Raw genomic sequence first — 11,321 nt, 5'->3', positions numbered from 1 at the left:
CAATCTCAAGAGCATGGAGGAGATTCCAGGAGACAGGCAGTTACTCCAGGAGAGCTGGGCAGGGCCGTAGAAGCTCTACAACCCATCAACGGGACCGGTATCTACTCCTTTGTACAAGCAGGAGCAGGAGGAGCACTGCCAGAACCCTACAAAATGACCTCCAGCAGGCCACTGGTTTGAATGTCTCTGACCAAACAATCAGAAACAGACTTTACAAGGGTGGTCTAAGGGCCCGACGTCCTCTAGTGGGCCCTGTGCTTACTGCCCGGCACCATGGAGCTCGATTGGCATTTGCCACAGAACAGTGGAATTGGCAAGTCCGCCACTGGCGCCCTGTGCTTTTCACAGATGAGAGCAGGTTCACCCTAAGCACATGTGACAGACGTGAAAGGGTCTGGGGAAGCCGTGGAGAATGTTATGCTACCTGTAACATCATTCAGGATGACCGGCTTGGTGGTGGGTCAGTGATGGTCTGGGGAGGCATATCCATGGGGGGACGCACAGACCTATACAGGCTAGACAACGGCACCCTGACTGCCATTAGGTAATGGGATAAAATCCTCGCACACATTGTCAGACCCTATGCTGGTGCAGTGGGTCATGGGTTAATCCAGGTGCACGACAATGCCCGGCCTCATGTGGCAAGAGTAAGCAGGCAATTACTGGAGGATGAAGGAATTGATACCATTGATTGGCCCCCACACTCGCCTGACCTAAATCCAATAGAACACCTCTGGGACATTATATTTTGATCCATCCGACGCCGCCAGTTTGCACCTCAGACTGTCCAGTGATGCCCAGGTCCAGACCTGAGAGGAGATACCCCAGGACACCATCCGTCGTCTCATTAGGAGCATGCCCAGAAGTTGTCAGGCATGCATACATACACGTGGGGGCAATACAAATTACTGAATACCATTTTGAGTTGCTGCAATAAAATTTCAGCAAAATGGACTAGCCTGCTGCATAAGTTTTTCACTGTAATGTTAGGGGTGTCTTTGAATTCAGCGCTCTGTAGGTTGACAATCTTCATTTCCATCAAATGATGTGGGTTTTTTTTTTTTTGTTTTGTTCCTAACACATCACCCAGTCCATATCGGTATACCGGTAAATAAAAGCATGATTTTTTTGCCCCATTGAGATCTGATGTGTTCAAAGTGTTCCTTTAATGTTTTTTGAGCAGTGTATATACACTGCTATGTGACTCAGTGGGAGTGGGGAGTACCATCATGGTTGACAGTGGCTTCACTATTTTTGGCCTATCAGCAATCCAGTGAATAAGTAGAGATCAGTGATTCATAATTGTCTAGCCTTCCGCAGCGTTCTCCATGCTCTGTCGCTTAACATCTGTAACATTTGACACAAAAAGCAGGAAAAGAATGAATACTCAACTTTTCAGAAGTGTTTTTTTTAATTTTATTTTTATTGTAAGGTGAACACTCATGAGACTACAGAGAGGAATAAAGGTGAAGACCACCGGGAGGATGAATAAATAAACGCCAATGTAATGATATAAACCTTAGTCAGTTATATTAACAAACTGCTGTCATTTTGCACATCTCTGATGTTGCTGCTATTTTCAAATATCCATTACTGTAAAAATGTCCATAGCTGTACATTGTTTACTTATTCTCCAGGTGGACAGTTTTATATTGTTAAAACAATTTACAGTACAGTATTTTATTGTTTATATTTTAACTATTCACTATTATGTTATTCTTATACATTTTTCTAAGGTCCACATTTGTGTTACCATTTTTTCTCTAATCTTTTTGCTGCTGTAAACACCAGAATTCCCCCATTGTGGGAAAATAAAGGGATTTTCTATTCTATTCTATTCTATAAAATGAGTAGAAAGATATAAGTAAATATTAACATTGTATGTATAAAAAATGTATCTTCAAAATCTCTTATATTCAACAACAAAAAATGCTTAATTGTGTAGAATAGTAATAAACAATTAAAATCATATCAGATTTATAGTCCCCACACTGCAGATCTATCAGAATCTGTCCCTAAATTTCAGCTAAACCAATTTACACAGTAACAGATAAAAACCTTTATGAATCAAACATTACCCGCTAAATATCTCACGCAATAACCAAACTATTTTCATTCATTTCAGATGGAACTATCCACATTACTATTATATTCAGTATAATATTAAACTGAACTTCCAATATTCACCACTGTTAGGCAGCAAGTACCTCTTTCCTCTAAGCACAGAGCAGCTGGTTTGGTTCGATTCGCAATGAATCCTGGGAAAACCAAGGATACATAGAACACACCGGACTAATCCTTGAAACCGAGCTAAAATAAGGACACATCTGTAGGCCACATAGCGAGGAGTCTTGGAATCTGACCAGACCTCAGTGCCACGCCATGATGAAGTTGTGACCTCAGTGCCTTCGAATCTAGCTTTGGGAGAACGCATCCCATAAATTTGAACACAGCCTAAGTCTAAATGAGCTGATGGTACAGATCATGCTTCCGGTACGGGTTGGGTAGTGACATTGTGACACAGAACTGCCGCCATGTAAATACATGGGAGGGAAGAGGCAGTCCCATTCNATATATATATATATATATATATATATATATATATATATATATATATATATATATATATATATATACACTTCTAAAAAAAATAAATGAACACAATCAGATTATAGCATCAAGTTAATTAAACTTCTGGGATATTGATTTGGTCAGGTAAGTAGCAGATGTGGTTGTTCATCAGTTTCAGCTGCTTTGGTGTTAATAAAATTAACAACAGGTGCACTAGAGGGGCAACAATGAGACAACCATCAAAACAGGAATGGTTTTACAGGTAGAGGCCACTCACATTTTTTCGCCTCTTATCTCTTCTGACTCTTTTTCACCAGTTTAACAATTGTCTAGGGTCACTGTCACTACTGTTAACATGAGGCGCTACCTGGACCCTACAGAGGTTGCACAGGCAGTCCAACTCCTCCAGGATGGCAAATTATTATGTGCCATTGCCAGAAGGTTTGCTGTTTCTCCCAGCGCAATCTCAAGAGCATGGAGGAGATTCCAGGAGACAGGCAGTTACTCCAGGAGAGCTGGGCAGGGCCGTAGAAGCTCTACAACCCATCAGCGGGACCGGTATCTGCTCCTTTGTACAAGCAGGAGCAGGAGGAGCACTGCCAGAGCCCTACAAAATGACCTCCAGCAGGCCACTGGTTTGAATGTCTCTGACCAAACAATCAGAAACAGACTTTACAAGGGTGGTCTAAGGGCCTGCCTTCCTCTAGTGGGCCCTGTGCTTACTGCCCGGCACCATGGAGCTCGATTGGCATTTGCCACAGAACAGTGGAATTGGCAAATCCGCCACTGGCACCCTGTGCTTTTCACAGATGAGAGCAGGTTCACCCTAAGCACATGTGACAGACGTGAAAGGGTCTGGGGAAGCCGTGGAGAACGTTATGCTGCCTGTAACATCATTCAGGATGACCGGCTTGGTGGTGGGTCAGTGATGGTCTGGGGAGGCATATCCATGGGGGGACGCACAGACCTATACAGGCAAGACAACAGCACCCTGACTGCTATTAGGTATCGGGATAAAATCCTTGCACATATTGTCAGACCCTATGCTGGTGCAGTGGGTCATCATGGGTTAATCCAGGTGCACGACAATGCCCGGCCTCACGTGGCAAGAGTAAGCAGGCAATTACTGGAGGATGAAGGAATTGATACCATTGATTGGCCCCCACACTCGCCTGACCTAAATCCAATAGAACACCTCTGGGACATTATATTTTGATCCATCCGACGCCGCCAGTTTGCACCTCAGACTGTCCAGTGATGCCCAGGTCCAGACCTGAGAGGAGATACCCCAGGACACCATCCGTCGTCTCATTAGGAGCATGCCCAGAAGTTGTCAGGCATGCATACATACACGTGGGGGCAATACAAATTACTGAATACCATTTTGAGTTGCTGCAATAAAATTTCAGCAAAATGGACTAGCCTGCTGCATAAGTTTTTCACTGTAATGTTAGGGGTGTCTTTGAATTCAGCGCTCTGTAGGTTGACAATCTTCATTTCCATCAAATGATGTGGGTTTTTTTTTGTTTTGTTCCTAACACATCACCCAGTCCATATCGGTATAAATAAAAGCATGATTTTTTTGCCCCATTGAGATCTGATGTGTTCAAAGTGTTCCTTTATTGTTTTTTGAGCAGTGTATATACACTGCTATGTGACTCAGTGGGAGTGGGGAGTACCAGCATGGTTGACAGTGGCTTCACTATTTTTGGCCTATCAGCAATCCAGTGAATAAGTAGAGATCAGTGATTCATAATTGTCTAGCCTTCCGCAGCGTTCTCCATGCTCTGTCGCTTAACATCTGTAACATTTGACACAAAAAGCAGGAAAAGAATGAATACTCAACTTTTCAGAAGTGTTTTTTTTAATTTTATTTTTATTGTAAGGTGAACACTCATGAGACTACAGAGAGGAATAAAGGTGAAGACCACCGGGAGGATGAATAAATAAACGCCAATGTAATGATATAAACCTTAGTCAGTTATATTAACAAACTGCTGTCATTTTGCACATCTCTGATGTTGCTGCTATTTTCAAATATCCATTACTGTAAAAATGTCCATAGCTGTACATTGTTTACTTATTCTCCAGGTGGACAGTTTTATATTGTTAAAACAATTTACAGTACAGTATTTTATTGTTTATATTTTAACTATTCACTATTATGTTATTCTTATACATTTTTCTAAGGTCCACATTTGTGTTACCATTTTTTCTCTAATCTTTTTGCTGCTGTAAACACCAGAATTCCCCCATTGTGGGAAAATAAAGGGATTTTCTATTCTATTCTATTCTATAAAATGAGTAGAAAGATATAAGTAAATATTAACATTGTATGTATAAAAAATGTATCTTCAAAATCTCTTATATTCAACAACAAAAAATGCTTAATTGTGTAGAATAGTAATAAACAATTAAAATCATATCAGATTTATAGTCCCCACACTGCAGATCTATCAGAATCTGTCCCTAAATTTCAGCTAAACCAATTTACACAGTAACAGATAAAAACCTTTATGAATCAAACATTACCCGCTAAATATCTCACGCAATAACCAAACTATTTTCATTCATTTCAGATGGAACTATCCACATTACTATTATATTCAGTATAATATTAAACTGAACTTCCAATATTCACCACTGTTAGGCAGCAAGTACCTCTTTCCTCTAAGCACAGAGCAGCTGGTTTGGTTCGATTCGCAATGAATCCTGGGAAAACCAAGGATACATAGAACACACCGGACTAATCCTTGAAACCGAGCTAAAATAAGGACACATCTGTAGGCCACATAGCGAGGAGTCTTGGAATCTGACCAGACCTCAGTGCCACGCCATGATGAAGTTGTGACCTCAGTGCCTTCGAATCTAGCTTTGGGAGAACGCATCCCATAAATTTGAACACAGCCTAAGTCTAAATGAGCTGATGGTACAGATCATGCTTCCGGTACGGGTTGGGTAGTGACATTGTGACACAGAACTGCCGCCATGTAAATACATGGGAGGGAAGAGGCAGTCCCATTCATGTTTATAACCAATACTAAATCAGCGACATTAAAGATGAAGCCCAACTGGCCACCAAAATATTGACAAGCCCCAGAGATAAGATCTCAGATGGCAATGGCCACCATGTACTAACTTCAGAAAATAAAAATTGTGCTTTTCATCTCCCTGCCGAAACCCGGGATCGAACCAGGGACCTTTAGATCTTCAGTCTAACGCTCTCCCAACTGAGCTATTTCGGCGTACAAAATGCATGGGAAACACAGAAGTACTCGATCCTGGGGACACTATGTTTTATTTAGCTGTGTTTTTTTTTTTGTTTTTTTTTTTTGTCGGTGACAAAAATTTCCTACTGTCTTTCACTTATGCTTTAAGAGAATGGTAGTAGGTTTCTTCAACTTGACTGCTCCCTCGTTGCTAATACGACGCTGATAAGTGCGCAGTGACGCCATCACGTCCGACCGAATGTAGCGTCATCCTTTCTGATGTAGAGCCGTGCGGCGGCCTTTCTTCACCGACTCTCCGTTGTCCGCTGTAATCTCACTACCTTATCCCCAGGATTCAGGTTCAATTTTTCCCATTAACAATGACTCGAAGGTCGCCGTTGCTCGCCGCGTACTTGCTGTTTGTGCTCGCTTTGAGTTTTGAGGTTTCAGCGGACGGTTTGGTGAACGATGACGTGAAGAGGACGGTAGACCTGAGCACTCATCTCGCTAAGATCACCGCTGAGATCTTGCTTTCCAACCAAGGACAGTCCTCTGTCCAGAGCTTTATATTGGCTGTGGATGCAGAACTGGCGCCTCACATGGCATACATCGGAGCTTCGGTGAGTCCAGCGTTAGCAAAGAAACAGCGCCAAGACGCATTATGTCACCCGCTAGCTAGCGTTAGCTTCTGGTCTCTTAAAAACTAAGGATAGTGTAGATAAAAACACTTTCTACATCTCCCCACTGTTGTATTCCTTGGTTTTTAGCTGCATGCATAAGCGTGGAGACTGAAAGCATGCTAGTAGCCTATAGTTTAATAACTGGCATGCAAGAAAAGCTAAGAAGCTCAAAGGGGCCAAACCAATTTGGTAATTGTTCTGCAAGTTCAAAAGTCAGTTCACCAAAAAAAAAAAAAAAAATATTAGTTGCAAGTGTTATGAGTTGTGTATTTACAAATGCATGCCATTTAGAGCAGTTTATTGAGTATAATGTTTTGGCTACACCCTCAGAGAATCAATGGGAGATGAATTTGCTAACAGTGTTAGCCTTTAACTTCCGCAGGGCTCCACGCGCTGTCACTGGCTGAATGACACGTATGCGCTGGGCAGGTCACTTCCGGGTGTGACTTCTCACAGCTCTGCCCCCTTCATTTGTGAATTATTTGCAAGACTTTTTTTTTTTATATGATACCAGGAAATTAACCTGATGCTATTCTCCTATGTGTAATATATATTATATATATATATATATATATATAATATTTTTTTTTTTTATTGTATTCCAGGTGAAGGGTGATGAAGAGGAAGATGGCACGCTTGAACTCCAACAGACAACAATCCAGGGACAAAGGTATGATCACCCTCAAGTTTGATCTCCTTAAAAAAGCAGTGTGTTCTCCATTGAAGTTCAAATGTCAGATCAGATGTTTATTTACATTTATAAGGAAATATGCATTGTTAAATTCTAGCTTTAATGTTCCACTGGAAATGCTGTCTTGTTTTGCGTTACATTAACGCACAGTACTGTATGTATATATAGCTATATATACATGTTTTGTTTAATATTGTATATAACTATAGATTCCATATTCTATATATATATATATATATATATATATATATATATATATATATATATATATATATATATCAAATTTGACTGCACAATCAACACCAACTCAAATTCCTTGTAAGTGCAAACCTATTTGGCAATAAACTGATTCTGATTTAGTTCTTGTCTAGATGAAGCATCCATTTTGTTTGCATTTCAATGTTCTTGATTTGAGATGAAATTAAAGAATCAAGATAATTCTTCTTTTTCTTCTTTTTTTTTTTTCTTTTTAAAAAGCTGAAATGTGATATCAAAATTTGACAGAGAAAAATCTATATTAACTAAAATCCGTTTTTACAATGAGCTACAGCTTTCTTTTAGGAAAATTCAGCCCAAATGCTCAATTAAAAGTTTAAAAATTGGGATTCGTGATTTGTGTATTCAAACTTAGAACTGGGTTCTAATCCAAAATGTTCTTCATCTATCTTATAACAGTGGAGAGTTCTACAAAGTGATGCTGCCCTCATCTCTGGCTGCTGGGGCTCAGCTGAAAGTGAAGACGGAGATGACATTTAGCCATGTCTTGAGGCCTTTCCCCACACAAATCACCCAGGCAGAGCGTCAGCTGGTCATCTTTCAAGGCAATCACTATATGTACTCCCCGTATCCCACCCGCAGCCAGACCACACGTGTCCGTCTGGCCTCCAAGACTGTGGAAAGCTACACCAAATTTGGCAACCCGAGCAAGACCGATGAGATCATTGAATACGGGCCATTCCGCGACGTCGCTCCATTCAGTGAGGTATGGTCCTGCCCACTTTTGGTCAGCTCCAAAAAAAAAAAAAAACATAAAAGGATGCCACAAAATGGCTGGTTAATTGTGTTTTTTTCCCCCCAATCTCTTAGGATGCAATGAAGATCCATTACGAAAATAACACACCCTTCCTCACCATCACTAGCATCACTCGCACCATTGAGGTGTCTCACTGGGGAAACATTGCTGTTGAGGAAACCATCGATCTTAGGCACACAGGAGCCATTCTGAAGGGTCCCTTCTCACGTTACGATTACCAGCGTCAGTCGGACAGCGGCATCTCCTCCGTCAAATCCTTCAAGGTTTAAATAATACGATTTTTTTGCATCTAGCTGCATAGATCAGAGTAATGTGGCCAATTTTTTATTTCTGTAAAGTGTATTTGAAATCTTTATACTTTGTAGATTTATAAAGTAGGGATTTACTATCAACTTTGCAAGTGTTTTATGTTGTCAATGAGAACAGCTACCATTATTATCAAAATAGTATCATTAGAAGGTAGATCCTCAAATTGATTATTCATGCTAATGTATTATGGTGACTCCCATCTTTCCTCCTCCACAGACCATCCTTCCTGCCTCAGCTCAAGATGTTTACTACAGAGATGAGATCGGCAACATCTCTACCTCCCACCTGCAGATCCTTGATGACTCTGTGGAGGTGGAGGTCAGACCACGTTTCCCCCTCTTTGGAGGCTGGAAGACTCACTATATCATTGGCTACAACCTGCCAAGCTATGAATACCTCTACACCCTCGGTTGGTTCTGGAAATCATTACTTATATAAGTGCTTAAAACTGAGAAGCTAACTTTTAGTATGATTGTTTTTTCAAGGTGATCAGTATGCACTGAAAATGAGACTCATCGACCACGTGTATGATGACCAGGTCATCGACTACATGACCGTGAAAATCATTCTACCAGAAGGTGCAAAGTAAGTGTTCCTAATCAAATCTGCTTACTAGCTAATTAAGGGGGCAGGGATATGTGGTGACTCGGACGTCTTTATGTTTTTAATGTTGTGTATCATTAGAAACATCCACGTGGACACACCTTACAAAATAGATCGAATGCCGAACCAGCTGCACTACACGTATCTGGACACATTTGGTCGACCGGTTTTAGTCGCTACAAAGAACAACTTGGTGGAGCAGCATATTCAGGACTTTGTGGTAAGATTTTGGGAAGAGAGTTTAATGAGTAACGCTGTTATGGTTTATTATGTTTTAATACAGGTTATGTAAAAAGATATGGAGGGGAGGACTTTTTAGGTGCAGCTTTGTTTAATTTAATTGATCCAAGAAATAATCCACTATTAGATTAGCTGTAATGGCAACAAGGAAGCCTTTTAACACGGTTGGATGCTTGTTAACGATTGACTAAGTTACTTAGTTAAATCATTTTATGTGTTATTTTTACTCCTAAACATGTTTGTAGATCAATCAAATTAAATAATCTTCTTTATCTGCAGGTTCATTACACTTTCAACAAGATCCTGATGCTGCAGGAGCCTCTGTTAGTTGTGGGGGCTTTCTACATACTCTTCTTCACCGTGATCATTTATGTACGACTGGACTTTGCCATCACAAAGGTATGAATGGGCCTAAAGTGATCAGAAGTTATGTTAGTCAAATTCCTTTGGTTTGTTTACCATTTGTTCCCAAGAGTCGATTTGATTCAAGCATAGAACCAAATGGGATTCTCACAAGGTGGTTTCATTTTGTTTAAAAAGAAAGCCCAATAGTGTTGCTGTAGTTTCGCTGCATAAAAAATAATCACATATTCATACTGTTTGTAAAAGGTTACAATATCCTCTGAGCATGATGCTGCTATCACTGTGCTCTATAATTTAGCCGTATCAGGGTCTTGCTACTAAAGCTATAATAATAATATAATAATATTGTAAACAAATAGTTTTACTTAAAGACACAAAATATTAGCAGCCTTCCTTTAGCCGGCTGACGGGCAGTGTGCAGCAGCAGGTGCAGGACGTCACACAATCTTCATGCAGCTGCAGAAAAGTCCAGTCACTCCTGGCCTAATACTGGCATTTCATAAAGGAACTAAATAGTGGGAGCAGTTTGATGGACAAATTTGGATCCATTTACTTCCTAAAACCTCTCTTCTGTTGGACTAATTTTTATGGCCTTGCATTTATTCAGGATCCTGCAGCTGAGGTGCGGATGAAGGTAGCCTCCATCACAGAGCAGGTGCTCACTCTGGTCAACAAACGTCTGGGTCTGTACCGCCACATGGATGAGGTGGTCAACCGCTATAAACAGTCTCGCGACACGGGCGCCCTCAACAGCGGGCGCAAGACCTTGGAGGCTGACCACCGCACTCTCACCAATGAAATCAGCTCTCTGCAGGCCCGCCTCAAGACGGAGGGCTCCGACCTGGCTGAAAAGGTTGGGACCATTATTAAAACTGCCGTTTAAAAGGAAAGTTAACCCAGATCGCTGCTTTGCTTACTAGTTTGTTTTTTCAATTTCAGGTTGGGGAGATCCAGAAGCTGGACGGTCAGGTGAAGGAGCTGGTGTGCCGCTGCTGCTCAGAGGCGGAGCGTCTGGTTGCCGGTAAGGTCAAGAAGGAGACTTACATTGAGAGTGAGAAGACTCTGACCGGCAAGAGACAAGAGCTCATCAACCGCATTGACAGTCTGCTGGATGCTCTCTAAACGTTGCACACACAGACACCCCTGCTTTTTATGAAACCGATGTGAAATGTGACACTTAATGTTTTTTTCTTTTCAACCATCATTGCATCCAGACATGGACTATCAACATCTCATTTTATGGAAGTGATGAGTTTATCTGGACATGTACCTCTGTGCCTGGGGATAAACTTGTGGTCACTGTGCTGCAGAGCAGCTGACATAACCGTGTTTGTTTCTGATCTTTATTTGAACGACCCCTTAATCTCGGTTTCATTTGCCTCAGATTTCATCTCCATATCATTCGCGGGGAAGCATGCATGGGTTAATGGACTGTATTTGAAAATGGGTCTCACATCTTTACTCACACATACTGTTTTCTGAAACTGATGCGGTGAATACAACATTTTGCCCCGGACTGACATTTTGAATTTAAAGCTCTGAAGCTGCATCAAGGCCAGCATTGTTTTTGACAGTCAACATCCAACTCATATTTTCTACATTTTGTATGATTTTCAATTCTT

At 41.1% G+C, this 11,321-nt stretch overlaps 1 protein-coding gene and 1 non-coding gene across 2 annotated transcripts; one reads left to right on the top strand and one right to left on the bottom strand.

The window, feature by feature from the left end:
• Positions 1 to 5,743: 5,743 nt before the first annotated feature.
• Positions 5,744 to 5,816, bottom strand: trnaf-gaa. The gene has a single exon. It is a non-coding gene; the product is annotated as a tRNA-Phe (tRNA).
• Positions 5,817 to 6,020: 204 nt separating this feature from the next.
• LOC107093913 (dolichyl-diphosphooligosaccharide--protein glycosyltransferase subunit 1-like) lies at positions 6,021 to 11,312 on the top strand. The gene is made up of 10 exons (XM_015389260.1): positions 6,021 to 6,400; positions 7,066 to 7,130; positions 7,827 to 8,133; positions 8,238 to 8,447; positions 8,710 to 8,902; positions 8,979 to 9,078; positions 9,178 to 9,316; positions 9,616 to 9,735; positions 10,307 to 10,552; positions 10,639 to 11,312. The coding sequence occupies exons 1-10, from the start codon at positions 6,161 to 6,163 to the stop codon at positions 10,819 to 10,821; spliced, it is 1,803 nt and encodes a 600-aa protein (XP_015244746.1). The 5' UTR covers positions 6,021 to 6,160; the 3' UTR covers positions 10,822 to 11,312.
• Positions 11,313 to 11,321: the final 9 nt, after the last annotated feature.

This window comes from Cyprinodon variegatus, unplaced genomic scaffold, assembly GCF_000732505.1.
Source record: "Cyprinodon variegatus isolate N-32 unplaced genomic scaffold, C_variegatus-1.0 Scaffold452, whole genome shotgun sequence".
NCBI lineage: Eukaryota > Metazoa > Chordata > Actinopteri > Cyprinodontiformes > Cyprinodontidae > Cyprinodon > Cyprinodon variegatus.
This window is presented reverse-complemented; position numbering and strand designations above follow the sequence as displayed.